The following is a 15,412-nucleotide window of genomic DNA, read 5'->3' as shown; positions in this document are numbered from 1 at the left end:
GGACAAACCTTGGTTCGATCCCCCAGCATTCCATATGGTCCCCCAAGCCAGGTGTGATTTCTGAGTGCATAGCCAGAAATAGCCCCTGAGCTTCACTGGGTGTGGCCCAGATAAACAATAACAACAACAACAAAAACCCCAAACCCAAAAAAACAATTGTGGCAAACCTGCTTTACTTTACTGTATAGTCAGTGACAATTAACTGTTATGCTGCTAAGGAAAAAAGTACAATGTTCTTGCCTGTTGTTACAAGACATTTATTAGTAGCACAATGATAAGTCAGCAAGACAGTATATTCTAACAAATCCAGGAACCTGTGGAGACTATATGTACAGGCAATAAATGACATATTAATTCAAGCAAGGGAAAGTGCATTTAAATTTTTTTTAATTATTTTAGTTCTCAATTTAAAAGGAGGCAATTCTAGATCTCATAAACAGCTGCAAACTAAACAATATATTTTTTTGAATAGTAGTTCTATGTGAAATCCTGGCCCTGTCTGCCCCAGGATTTCCTAAGGCTCTTGAGACCTCAGGGTCTGCTGCACATTATATTAAACTTCACATTCACGGATATGGTGTGCCTTTTTTCCAGCTCCATATGGATTCATTTGGAGAAACGTTGAAAGGCCCACCTTGCTTTACCAGCCTGACAATGCCACCAAATCCATCCAGCAGAAACCTCACACCATATTCAGTGGGTTGGTCACACGTCCCAGGAAGTGTAGGGCAGTAGTCTCAATCTCGTAAAGGGCAAACAAGAATGGGGTGTTGAGGGTCACCTCCAGCGACTCTTGCCCTTCCAGGTGCTGAGCATTCTCTGAGGTTTGTTCACTCTCATCTGCTTTTAGTTCAAAAAGAAGGTCATTCTGTACCTGCAAAGTAACAAGTACTGGGTCACAGGATCATGCTAAATAGCTTGCTGGGCTGCTACCAACCTGGAAATCCCGCCACCTGCCCTGGCTAATTGTGCATGCACACATACCCACACACACTACCCAAAGATATTCATGCCCCTCAACCACTCTCACTTGGCCAAACTTGCACAGTGGCAATCCCTAACAGGTTTCTAAAATCCACCTGAGTGCTTTTGAGCCCTCTTATCTACAAAATGCTTGGTGAAAAACCTGGTAATTTAGCAGAGGGTACCTATCCCAAGATGATCCCTGGGGCTAGGACAATGCTATACCTCTTCCCTTCTCCTCCCCAGACTTAGTATAATGCCTAGAGCATCTCGGGAGAGGTACAGTAGCATACCCTGACTACTAAAGTTTGATTGAGGCCACTGAACCTGGGGCCACTTACTCTCAGGCCCTCCTCTCAATTCTGCTTAGGATCTAGGAGGGCTGGCAGTTTAGGTCAGAGCCATTTAACATCTAATGGAAAAACTTTGCTCACTTCACTTGTTCCTGGAGAACGAAAAACACAAAACATTGCCCTCTTTCTTCCACCCTGGGCTCTCACCCTTTTACCTATCCCCTTTACTCCCTGAGACTTTGTCTGAGTCACCTCCAGTAAATACACAGACCATGCCAAGTACAGACGTTCATAATCCTAAATTCTGCCGTCTCCCAACCCAACAATGTACCTTTCCAACTCTGAGTTTAGTATCACTGATTTTGCCAAGATTTGTCTCAGGTCCCAGCAGGGTAGGCAACTTGGCCTGAGAAAGCAGTTCCTGCAGATCATAGGATCCTCTCAGCACCACCTGTGGCAAGGTCAGGTGGATAACCCTGTAGAGATGACACAGTTGAGATGTTTGTTTGGGGAAAGGAAAATCAAATCATTTATTAAGGACAACATCATGGAAGGGGGAACCAAAGATGAAATCAGGTATCATGTGTCTTTGAAGAGGAGAATATCTTCCCCTTCCCCAATTTGTCTTGAGAAAAATTTCAGAAGCAAATCCAATTAAAACAATTCTCTATGGGCTACAGCACATACTTTGGAAGAAGAATCACAGCTGGGTTTAATCTTCAGCAATCTATAGTCTCCTGAGAGTGACAGCAAGACACTTTTTTTTTTATGGTTTTTGGGTCACACCCAGCAGTGCTCAGGGGTTATTCCTGGCTCCAGGCTCAGAAATTGCTCCTGGCAGGCACGGAGGACCATATGGGACGCCAGGATTTGAACCAATAACCTCCTGCATGAAAGGCAAACACCTTACCTCCATGCTATCTCTCTGGCCCCATGCAAAACACTTTGGTGTGGTATGGTCCCAAAATCAAAACCAAATCAGTAAACCAAAAATATTTTGTCCTTAAAAATGAGAGGAATAGTTGTTGTCTCTAAGAAACTGAGGATGAGTTGTCTTTTTGTTGTTATTTTTATGTTGTATTTATGTAAGCCACTTGGAAGATATACTACTAAAATAATTTTAAGTATTGTACCATAAAAGAAATCATTACTATCTTTCAATGGTGCTCTTCACAGAGAGCCTCCTGGAGTAAAAATGAGATGGGAAAAGGAATGCACAATGTCAGATTCTATGCAGGGTATGTTAGTCAGATCTTGTTACAACGTAGAAACCTTTGCATCTTAGGTATATTTTTATAGTGAATTGATATTTGTTTTAAGCATTTAGGGAGTTGAAAGCATTCCTGAATCCATAAAAGCATTATTCACGCACCCTAAGGTGAAGATGATCCATGGACAGATTAACAGACCAACAAACTATGGCTCACACATACACTAAGTGGTATTAAGCCTTATAAAGGAAGAAAATTATGATATATGCTAAAACATGAGTGAACTCTGAAGAAATAAACCGGTCACAAAAGGAAAACTACCAGGTGAATAAACTTCTTTAAGGTATTTAGAGAAGTCAACTTGTAATTACAGAAAGTACTTTGGGAGATAGGGTTTAGAGAATGAAATTTAGGGTTTTAAAGGGAGTTTCTATTTGTGATGATCGAGTTTCTGGAGCTGAATGGTGGCCACACTACAAAAGCATTTACCTTACACATAAAAGAATCCTTCAAATAGTAAATTTCAATGTATTTTGTATGTTTAATAAAATAAAAATTACTAACTACTAACTAATTACTAACTAATCACTAACTAATTACTGGGTTCAATGCCTGCCTCAAATACAGGCAGGGGTGGGGAAGGTGGGGGAAGCATTGGTGATGGGAATGTTGCACTGGTGAAGGGGGATATTATGTTTATCACTGAAACCCAGCTACAATCATGCTTGTAGTCATGGTGCTTAAATAAATATTTTGTTTTTGTTTTTGTTGTTTTGGGCCACACCCATTGATGCTCAGGGGTTACTCCTGGCTATGCACTCAGAAATCGCTCCTGGCTTGAGGAGACCATATGGGACACCAGGGGATCGAACCGAGGTCAGTCCTATGCTAGTGCTGGCAAGGCAGATGCTTTACCTCTAGTGCCACTGCTCTGGCCCCTTAAATAAATATTTTATATATATATATATATATATATATATATATATATATATATAAAATAACTGTTTTCATTTTGTTATCCTTACCCATTAGTGACAACTTCAATTAAAATTTCTGAACCTTATGCTGTAGGTCCAATATATATGTAAGTCTAATGCCTCAGTGGAGGTGAAGTGGTTTATTCCCACTACAATAGAACTGATTAGTCAGTGACTCTCCTGCATACTAAGAAATTCAAAGTTCAAAGCACTTTGAGAAACTTCTGTCCCCTTTGACAGATTCCTCTTGGGGGGCTCACTCCAGTGGGAAACTGCCTCCCAAAAGTCCTTTGAATGTCATAGGTAAGTATGCGTATGGGATAGTGCCAAAAAGTATCCTCTAAGATGAGGATAATGATATGTTCCATTTTAACATACAAATGGTACAACAATAATACAAAGATATGTACTATTTGCAAAAATAAACAAATGGGTCTACATTACTTTAAAGAGCTTCTGTAAGGTGAGGAAAACCAGGCTAAAACTAAATGACAGATAACTGAATGGAGAAGATATTTATATTAAACACATCGGATAAAGGATTGATATCCAGAATATACAAAGTACTCACAAATGTAAACAAAATAATTAACCCTATCAAAATGCAAAAAGAAAATGAACAGACACTTCTCATAAGATAGATGAATGGACAGTAAACACATCAAAAAGAGCTCACTGGGACTGGAGAGATAGCACAGTGGCGTTTGCCTTTCAAGCAGCCGATCCAGGACCTAAGGTGGTTGGTTCGAATCCCAGCGTCCCATATGGTCCCCTGTGCCTGCCAGGAGCTATTTCTGAGCAGATAGACAGGAGCATCGCCGGGTGTGGCCCCCCCCCCAAAAAAAAAGTGCTCATAGGGGCTGGAAAGATAGCATGGAGCTAAGGAGTTTGCCTTGCATGCAGAATTCCAGCATCCCATATGGTCCCCTGAGCCTGCTAGGAGTGATTTCTGAGCATAGAGCCAGGAGTAACCCCTGAGTGCTGCCAGGTGTGATCAAAAATCCAAAACACACACACACACACACACACACACACACACACACACACACTGCTCAGGGTTATTTAGCATTAGAAAAATATAAACCAAGATGATAATGAGATATCACCTCACACCGATGAAAATGACTCATATCCAAAAATCCACTGTTTTGGTGGGAAGGGACACAATAAATAGGGAACTGCTAATGGGGATGTTTTCTGGTTCAACCCCTGTGGAAAATGGTATAGAGATTTCGTAGTAAATATAGAACTGCCATAGAAACCAGAAATCCCATTTTTAAACATCTACCTCCAGGAAAAAGTAAAACATTCATTAAAAAGAATATGTGCACATTATAGCTTCATTGCAGTGCTTGGTACAATAGCTAAATATGTGATCAACCTAGGTGTTCAGTTACAGATGAATGAATTATAAACATATAGTATATACATAATTGAATGTTATGAAACTACAGGAAGTGATAAAATTATGCAATTTTCTGCAACTAAGTTGAAGAAAGGAGAGTATCATGTTGGGGCAAATAAGCTAGGGCCAATACAGAATATCACTTATTTATGATATTTAGAACTGGATAAAAAGATGTAATGTAGTAAAGGGAGTTTGCCTAGATCAGCCTTGACCAAGGATTATAAATTAGAAAACAAGGACAGAGAAGGCAATAAATTGAGGGGGTGGGGAGCAAGAAGATGAGAAAGGGAAATAGGAGGGTAACAGAGTAAGGGACCTTGGACATATTGGTGCGTGAGAGAGGTATGATTATATTTCAAAACTCACTGAAAATATGAGATCTAAACTACAATCACCAAACTTTGAAATGTACCTGTCAAGGTGTCAAGTGGGATGGGAGTAGGGAGAACAGGAAGGAACATGAGAGGATGAGTGGAGGAAAGTTGACATTGGTAGTGCGATTGGTGTTGAAATTTTGCATGCCTAAAACTCAGCTATACCTTTGTAAATAATTGTTTTTAATTAAATTTTAAAATGTAAAAATGAGGGGGAAAAAGCATGGCTCTGGTCTTCAAACTGTTGCAAATTGTAAGCAGAGGGAAAAGCATGATTTCTCCTCTACTTTACCTCTCCTGAATACAGACAGAGACCAAAAAACCAAATACTCAATAGATGAATGGAGAGATGATAAGTGAGTTCCTAGGCCTTCTTCTCGGGAACAGGTGTGCCCTGAATATGGGTGACACCGTGTCATTTCCTTAGGCCAAAACACACATGAGTGCATTAGGGACCTCTCCCACCCTAAGCAGAATTTGCACAGCCCACACATTGCAGGGGATTCAAATGGTTTCTTGGGAAACATACCGAGGAGCCAGATTCTTCATCCCTGCTAGGAAGTCATGCTGAAAAATGAGGGCCTCTATCTTCTTCATGTCAGAAGGGCAGTAGGGTTGGATCAGCAACAGGCAGGTGTTCTCACTGAGAGGCACACGTGTCATCGACAGGTTATTCTGAGCATCATCCAAGTGTTGAAAAATGCCTGTGCCTGAGAGCATGGGGACTGCCACTGAGGTGGTGTTGTCTACCCAGAAATCCTGGAGCTCGGTCAATAAGGAGAACCCCTTCATCTTTCCTAGAGGGTGGGCCAAAAAGAGATAAGAAGAGTCTTCAGAGGCTGGGGCACGTCTGGGTTCAGTGAAGGGTGAATACATAGCAAAGGGCAAAACTTGTTCTAAGAGTATCAGCATAGACCAGTACACATCTTCCCCAATTTTAAAAAAATTGTACCTACTCAACTTTTCCCAGTACACCTCAGGCCACAATTCAATTTTTTCCCTATTACTTAAGAACTCTGAATTTCTATCAAGTCTCCTTCTAAACAATCTAACTATTTTAGTTCACTAAATGTCCCAAAGCTAGAGAGCTTAAAGAACTCATCACAGCCGCAACTGACCAGAAACACAACCAGATCTGCTCTTGTTGGAAACCTGTGACCCTTCAGGCTCTCCTTTGTTTAGTTTTATATCACTTTTAAACAAAGTTAACATAAGGTACAGATATCTCCCATGTATGTTCTACTCCCTCCCATCTACCACATCCACTATCCTCCATTACTTATAGAATGGTATTCCCATCCCCAGAGTGGTAAACCTGTGACAATCAAACCTCTAAATTGACATATCATAGTTCATAATTCACAGTAATTTTCACTCATTAGTGTACATTCTGATTTGGGGCACAAATCCATAATGCTAACAATCAAAGCTTTTTCACTGCCTTAAAACTCTCTCATGTGCTTTCACTTATTAATTTGCACACCTTACCAACTGCAACAGATGACTAACTGATAGTAATTCTACTATCTCTCTTGTGTATGGAGAACTTAGTGTAGATCATACTTCTTATGCAATGACTGTATTCTCACTTTCCCTGTTCCTCTTCCTGCTAGGGACAGATACATGACCTGGTTGTGACTAGTGCATTTGAGAAGACATTAAATGAACCTTTGGTCTGGCTGTTTCTTATCCTACCAGTTGGGAGCAGAACAGTAATGTCCTATGAAATTTGAGCAAAATCTGTTAAGACACTCACACATGCATTCTTTCCGAGTGACTGCTCCTTAAGAACATCTCCCTCCATCTGTAGACCTCTCATCTTCAAAATCTCATTTAGTGATTGTTACGGTACAGTATGGTGAATTGTGGCATGTTATTAGAGAGAGGTCTGGCACTGGAGAGTCTGAGTAAAATTGGGTTAGAGGAAAAGGACAGAGACTCACGAGGCCAGGAGGATGAGAGTGCTGGCCATGTGTGTTCCTATCCCTGGTTCTATCACCTCCACCTCTGAGAATCATTCCATCAAAGAAGAGTCAGGGTTCCTGTTTTGCTGAACCAGAAACCTCCAAAAATAAGAACAAGATCCTTAGTTGAAGTAAGATGAACTGGCTGTGCTCTCTGTGTCCTGTACAAAGCAGTGCTTTTCCTTGTCCTCGTATCTACACTAATAATGGTGGACAACCATACTTCCCAAAGGCACCAGAAGAAACTTCAAACTTCATGGGGTCTTCCAGGTTGGCCTATGGACCTAGAACGAGGCTATTGAGATTGTAGAGTTGGGCAAGGAAGTATTACTTCTCATTAAAAAATAAAACAGGATGCTGCCTCCAAATACATGAATATCTGTCTGGAGGTGGCTGTCCCTCACTCTCTGTTCAAGAATACTTCTTGTTCTCACCTTGAGATTAGGAGAACCATTAGGATGAAGTTAAGTGATGTCCTGGAAACTGCCAGAACCAACCCTTCATTCCGGGATAGCCATTTTGAGAAAAGAGAAATCTGATTCTCATTGACTCTTCAATACCTGTCTTTGTTACGTAGAAAAACATACATTTAAACAAGGGTCACTATTGCTTATAGGTAGTTGGAACTTTTGAGATAGCCAACTAATCTTAAAAAACATGGACAAATTGTGGTGAACAGGAAGGTGTTGTGTATATCTGATGAAGTAAGGAAAGGTTAGGAAGCAAGGTAAATAGGATAAAATGTTGATATTTATTTGTTCTTAGTGTGGTTTACTTTTTCCATGTCTCTTTCCTCCTTCTGGTACATCTTTAACAAGTGAATTCTATGGGCAGGCACTTTTCTGAAATGAAGCCCTATTTTTGACACTCATGACTCTTCACCTTTTTATTTGGAGGGAGTACAAATGTTTCAGTGAATTATCCGGGGAGCTCACAGACTCTATTTTGTCATTCACAGGTTTGGTTTCCCCTAGCTGAGTGACTCCTGCACTGAACTCTATTCTTGTATACTGTCCATGTTGAGACCTGAGCAATAACAGATTCATCATCCCATCCTGTATTCAAAGAGTATGATCACAGAAATCTGTGTCCTATCTCTGCTGTTCTTTGTGATTGCTTGGTTTCTTATCTCTGCCCCATAAAGGTTGCAAATTAGATTTTAATAATGTCATTCACATGCTCGCCTTCACACTGCACAGCCAATTTTTAGAGCTAGTACTTTAGCCTGCCTTTCGGTTTGCCTATTTAATTGCATAATCTTCTAATGATTGTCCCTGCCTCCAGTCCATACAAAGAAGGCTACATGAATGACCTTTGAACAGAGAAGCCTTGTCTATGCAAGCACCTATTCACTAATTCCAACATTGCCAATGTCATATTCAGTCTATATCTCAGGACCTGACATGTATTTCTATCCCTTTCTGCTCTGGTCTTATTCTCTTATTCTAAGATACTGATAAACCGTTCCACATTTTTGCTCATATCTTTGCTCTTCCTATTCACTACAACTCTTCTCTACTTGTTTGATGTCAGTATTGTCACCTGCTTTTCAATTTCCTTCACTTCTCTGAGGCCTGAGTTCCAAAGCACCTTCTGAGTACACCATGGTTTTGTGGCCATGGGTGGTGATAACAGGCATCATATTACCATCAAACTTAAATAAGTTAACAGGGTCTAGAACATACTCATTTTTCTTATTCAGTCATTTTAAGGCTGTCAAACTATTGAATAAATCTGTATAGTAGGATTTTTTATATTAATCTTTTCTAAGATAAAAGTACTTTAAGAAAACAAATTTATTATTTTTCATGGTTGAGAAACCTTTTCTTTTTTTATTTTTAGGGGGTGGCACATTCAGCATTGCTCAGGAGTTATTCCTGGCTCTGCACTCAAGAATTATTTCTGTCAGGCTCTGAGTACTTTGTGGGATGCAGGAATCAAACCATGGTCAGCCATGTGTAAGGCAAGTGCCCTACCTGCTATACCCTGGCTCCCTATGGTGACCTTATCAAGCCATAGGATACTTTGATCTTCCAAAGGGATAAAAACTTATTCCTGTTTAACATAGAGTTAGTCTCAGGGCAGAAAGTACAAGCTGGATTCCCATGACCCTTGGACACTTTCCTCACAAGTTCTTCTGCAAGGTCTGTACCATCTTGGACGCTTTTATTGTTATTTCTCTGAGTCTTTATTTAATTAACCTGAAAAAGTAATCAAGACCTCTTTATCATATCAAAAGAAGATTAAATAAAGAAAACACAATGATGAACCATAGGGGCTAGTACACAATAGGGAAGCAAGTGTATATACTGAACCAATGCTGATACAAAGAGCTCTGTAAGGGTTTATTTTCACCGTTCTGATGGTTATTCCTGGGAAATATCACATTACCTGTCTCCTATATTTATTTCTGTTAAGATCAGCTAAATTCTTGGCCCTTGAGATCATTGAAAAACAGAGAACTGCCACCTTCTGTCACAAAGCTCACCTTCTCGTTTGCCTTACCTTGAAAGTGAACATAGGTGTTGAAAACAAGGTTGCTTTCAGGGGCAATTCCTGTCAAGGAGTTCATTTTCCATCCTGTTACAGCCTGCATAAACCTGTTAATCTTCTCAGCAGCAAGATTTGGGTCTGTGGACAAGTCTAAAGAGCGTGGGAAAGTGACTGGGGTGAGAAGTGCCAGGCCCTGAATAAATGGCTGCTTCAGGTGCAGGCCAGGAGCTATGAACAGACCCACTACGGTGGATAAAAGCAGCCTGTTCTGGCTGTTAGTGCCATCCTGCGCAACCAGAAGGCCTTGGATGGTCTGTAGAGCAGAGAGGACCTTGTGACCATCCAGTCGGGACATGCAGTCCTGACCTTCCCCAGGGACACCCAGAAACGCCTGAAGTCTGCTGGCTGTAGGATCCAAAGCTCCTAAGTAGAAAGAGGCCAATGTTCCAAAGACTGTCACAGGTGAAAGGATAGCCCCATTGCCAGAGCTCCATTTCTCACTCAGCAGTCTATACATGCGGAATCCCATGAAGTTGAGCAACATCCCAACTTCTGCAGCTCTCATCTTGTCTTCTGCCTCTAGTTTCTTAATGGCCAACATCAGCTGTTCTTGAAGGGCTTTTTCATCCATGGGGGATGTTTTGGCCTGAATTGGAGCAGGTGTGAAGGTTGGGTCATTTTGCTTTTCTACATTGGATTTCTCCAGTTGGTCGCAACTGCTCTTGCTGTAGACAAGGAGGTGGAAGGGGTGTATGTACACCCGGTCACCAGTGGCTAAGTCAGTCAAGGCCAAGAGACAAAGCACAGTGACTCTCAGATTCATATTAGAAGTCATTTCAAAGAGAAAGCACTTGGTTCTGTAACCTGAAATACCATTTAATAAAAAGTAAAACGTTATTGCTAAGGTTCTTTAAACCAAACTTTTAGTTATTCCAATATTTTTGTGACCATTTAACCCAGGAGAAACTCAACCAGAGCTCTGTAGGAAATATATTTACACTTTAGGTGTTATGTTTATTCTTCTGAAGAATTTTATTTTGGGGTTTGATCTTATTCTCTTTTAATGATATTTTTATAATGGAAATGTCTTGCTATTAAAACATTTCATATTTAAAATATATAACTTCTTATAAAATCAAGTAAAATGATGAGCAAAATTGTTTCACAAAATATTTTAAACTCATTTCTTCAAAAGCATGGGTGACTAAGGATATTGCCTATGTTCACCACTGACATGATTTTTTCAACAATTACATGACTTATTTTTGTTTATTTATTTCAAGTAAAATGATTTTATTTATAAAATATGAGAGGAAAGAGAGAAATTTTATATACCCTGAGCTGGAATGCAGGCTATTCCAGAATGTGATATACCTTGATTTACATTTCAAAAATCTGAGCGATGATATTGGTTTTTTATGAAAAAAAGTGCACATGTAGAAGTCTTAACTCCCCCAATATCTTAACTCCCCAGTATCTTATAGTATCTTATCTATATTTATATTTGGAGGTTTGGAAGGAGAATTCCCAACAGTGCTTGGGAGACTTGAATATTTTTTATCCAGTAAGTTGGTAATATTGGAATTGGCCAGATGCACTTCATATGCTTTATCACCTATACTATTATCTGGACTTTGAGGTTATTATTATTATCATTATTATTATTATTATATTATTTTGTTTGTGGGCCACACCTGGCTATGCTCAGGTCTTATTCCTGGTTCTATATCAAGAAGCAATCCTGTAAGTATTTAGGGGACCATATATAGTGCCAGAGATCAAACTGGGGTTGGTTGTATGCATAACAAATGTTTTACCCCCTGTATTATTTTTCCCACTCCTAGAATGGGTCTTTTAAAAGATAATTTAGGGACCAGAGTTTTATAGCACAGCGGTAGAACATTTGCCTTGAACGTAGCTGATCTATGATGGACCTTTGGTTCGATCTCCTGGCGTCCCATATGGTCCCGTGAGCCAGGAGCCATTTCTGAGCTCACAACCAGGAGTAACCCCTGAGCGTCACCGGGTGTGGCCCATAAACCAATACAAAGCAAAACAAAAGATAATTTAAATTAAATAAGACTGCTAGGATTGGCATATATTCAGTCTTTTATAGAAGGATAGACTAGGATGCATATATATAATGGGTCAAGCCTGTGAAAACACGGGAAGAAAATAGTCATCTACAAGTCAATGAGAGAAACTTTGAAGAAGTTAACGCACCCATACTTTGGCCTTGAACATCCTCCTTCCAAATTTTTCAAGAAATAAATGTTGGGGCGATAGCACAGCGGTAGTGTGTTTGCCTTGTACGTGGCAGACCCAGGACAGATCCGGATTCAATCCCCAGCATACCATATGATCCCCTGAGCCTGCCAGGGGCGATTTTTGAGCTTAGAGCCAGGAGTAACCCCTGAACGCTGCCCAAAACAAACAAAAAAAAATAAGAAAAAGAAAAGGGGGCCGGAGAGATAGCATGGAGGTAAAGCGTTTGCCTTTCATGCAGGAGGTCATCGGTTCGAATCCCGGCGTCCCATATGGTCCCCCGTGCCTGCCAGGAGCAATTTCTGAGCCTGGAGCCAGGAATAACCCCTGAGCACTGCCTGGTGTGACCCAAAAACCAAAAAAAAAAAAGAAAAAAAAAAAGAAAAAGAAAAGAAAGAAATGTCCATGGATTAAGTCACCCAATCTAAAAAACTTGTTAAGGCTGCCTAGTGAATTAATATGCTCACAATCTTATCACTATAAAATTTTTCTAGAGAGCCATTTCTGATCCCAACATAAGTTTTTTATTGTGGCTCAGGGTAGATGGTAGATCAGTCTGGAATGAAAAGCCAAAGCAAAGAGTTATAAATCTGTCTAATATTAGCTTTTAATGATGGCAATACCAAAAAGATCTTGCTGTGTAGTATCAACCAGAAAATATTTCTCTTACTCTCTAACTGGTAAGTAATTTATACAATATATAACTACTCACAAATGTTTTTCTAATTATTATACTAAAATAAAAAAGAAATAATTACAGCTCTGCATTAGTCATAAACACTCTAACTTCCCTGAATTATTTTTGCATCCCTAAGGTGCCCATTTTAAGAAGCACTGCACTAGAGTCTGGTGATTCTACTGTAACTTATCATACTATCAATAAGCACGTAGAAATAGACTGAGATCCTGAGATTCTGGGAGAGAGGTATTGAAATAGGTCTGTAACAGCATTGCCTAACACTTCTTTTTTTTTTTTTTTTTTGGTTTTTGGGCCACACCTGGCGATGCTCAGGGTTTACTCCTGGCTGTCTGCTCAGAAATAGCTCCTGGCAGGCACGGGGGACCATATGGGACACCGGGATTTGAACCAACCACCTTTGGTCCTGGATCGGCTGCTTGCAAGGCAAACGCCGCTGTGCTATCTCTCCGGGCCCTGCCTAACACTTCTTAATGGAGAGGATGAATGGATTCATGGATTCATCTGATCAAGTAATTTATATTATATCTCACTTGTTCTTGTGAAGAGTTGTACAGTTAAGGTATTCCTTAACTTTCCTACACCTATACATTAATTCTCCTGCCTTTCCAGAATTGGAGTGACCCTTAATGGAGCTGCAGTATGTCAACACTGATTTAAGGTCACCTTAATGTGTTGATTTTGGCCTGTAAGTCCACTATGCCAACATTTATCTTAACTAAATTTTGTGTTTTGATCTACAATTGTCATTAAATTTCAAAATTTGACTTCTAACCTTCATCTAGCATCTCATCCATCTCTTTATGTATTTTACTCAGTCCACTGTTCTCATAAAATCAATGCAACATGAGGAAATGGAATATATAGTGCCCCTCCTTTTTATAGGCCTTAAATGGCCAATTATGACTTATATAAAAGACCAGTAAAAGTGAAATCACCAGAATAAATTGTAAAACACTGTGTAAAGAAGAAATACTACAGAAACAGTATATAACATGTCCCCAGTTTGTAGCCATGCTGGAAAATAGAGCCTCTTTCTGTGCTTTACAGCTTTCCCTGGCTACAAGTAACTTCCAGGCCAAGGTTGTGGTTTGCTTTCAGTTGTGATTTACTTCTCTAGTTTTAGTTCTCTGACACAGGTAGCAGTCCTGAGGATAAAGCAGTGCTCCAGGCAGGTGGGCCTTTGATACCTTCCTTCTTCTTGTATCCTACATCACCCCTTCCTGATCTCCCTTTCTTATCTGTCTCATTCTGTGTGTTCTACTTTTACAGTCCTGTTGCTTACTAGTAATGGTAAAGATGACAGATAGCACTCATTTCAGTACTTATCATTGCCAGCTCTGTTTGGTACTTTTCATATAGCACCTCTTCTAATCTAGTTCCCTCCTTTCCTGCTGAGTCTTCAGTAAGACTATATTTCACCATGCCACACTTGGCCCTCTAAAGGCTCTTAACCTGCTCTACTTTACTTTTTGCTTTACAGTGATGACCTTGTAACCCTGTACAAGTTTATGTATCTAGTCATTATTATTCTGTTGATTTCTTCTCACTTGCAAGTGCCAAGAGAACAGGGTTCTTGTTATGTTAACACATTTGTGTTAACAAAATAAGAGAATGAGCTCATAACTAAGTAATTAGATTTTTTGGTTTTGGGGAAACACCCAGGAGTTTCTATTGATTCAGCACTCAAGAATTAGTTATGGAACTACTTGGGGATTCACATAAGATGCCGAAGATCAGACCCAGGTTGGCTATATACTTGCCCTGTACTATTGCCCAGCCCCTAAGTAATTGCTTTTAAGTAGGAAAAACTAGTTGTAACATGAGTTGATCAACCGTATTTTGCAGAATTAAAGAGCTCAGAAATTTTTCAAAGTCTTTTATTTAGAAATAAAACTATGTATCAAAAATTATATACCCATTTGTAGTACATCTAAAAATAGTTAGATTAGGCTATGTAGCTTATCTTGAAATTTAGAGAAAAATTTGATGCTATCTTAGTTTCCTCTTTAACTTTATACTGTAATTCAATAGCATGGAAATCCAGGAATTGTTATTAAACCCATTTTTATGGGGGAACAACTGAAACAGATAGAGGCAAGGTGATGAGCTTGATTTCTATACAGATTTTGAGCCTTGAGCTCAAAACCATGAGGACCTCAAGAAAGATATAGAAAAACACAGATTACATCCTTGAGTCTTTTGGGGATATAGGACTGTAGTAGCTGAGTCTTCCCACTATCCCTGACCCCAACTCTACTTTCTACAAAATAAGGTGATCTTGTCACCTATAGCTAGGAAGAAGACCCATTGCACTCTTGACCATCCGGATTCTACTTTTAAGCCCACTCCAGGAGAACCAATCTTATTGAGGGGAACTGATGATATACAGAGTGGGGCTGAGAGCCCCTGTTTGGCATCACAGAAGAGAAAAGGGATTTGAGATTTTAGCATTTATATTACCCTTGTCCTCTGGCTACTAATTCCTTGTGCTATTTAGCCTCCACCTTGCAATGAGAGGCTTTTATCTACCTTTCCACAAGCTCTCCTAACATTCTAAGACAGAAGAGGATGAGGAAAAGTATGGGATGTGAAAAGAGGTTCTGTTTCACTTACCTCTTCTGCTTTAGTTTCTAAGACTAGGATGGCTTCTTTCCTTGGCCTCCTCAGAGGCCCTATTTATATCTGAGGGGTGGGGATGGAAATGTTCCCAGAGCATTCTGTGACAAGGGGGTTGAAAAAGGGGTGTTGCATCATTTGACCTGAC

General features: G+C 39.9%; 1 protein-coding gene across 1 annotated transcript; it reads right to left on the bottom strand.

Moving 5' to 3' along the window:
- Window positions 1-233: 233 nt before the first annotated feature.
- On the bottom strand, window positions 234-10,567 carry AGT (angiotensinogen). The gene is made up of 4 exons (XM_049776516.1): window positions 9,696-10,567; window positions 5,756-6,023; window positions 1,588-1,732; window positions 234-874 (listed from the first exon to the last, which is right to left on the bottom strand). The coding sequence occupies exons 1-4, from the start codon at window positions 10,516-10,518 to the stop codon at window positions 683-685; spliced, it is 1,428 nt and encodes a 475-aa protein (XP_049632473.1). The 5' UTR covers window positions 10,519-10,567; the 3' UTR covers window positions 234-682.
- Between the last annotated feature and the right edge of the window lie 4,845 nt (window positions 10,568-15,412).

Source organism: Suncus etruscus, chromosome 7 (genome assembly GCF_024139225.1).
Source record: "Suncus etruscus isolate mSunEtr1 chromosome 7, mSunEtr1.pri.cur, whole genome shotgun sequence".
Classification (NCBI taxonomy): domain Eukaryota; kingdom Metazoa; phylum Chordata; class Mammalia; order Eulipotyphla; family Soricidae; genus Suncus; species Suncus etruscus.
This window is presented reverse-complemented; position numbering and strand designations above follow the sequence as displayed.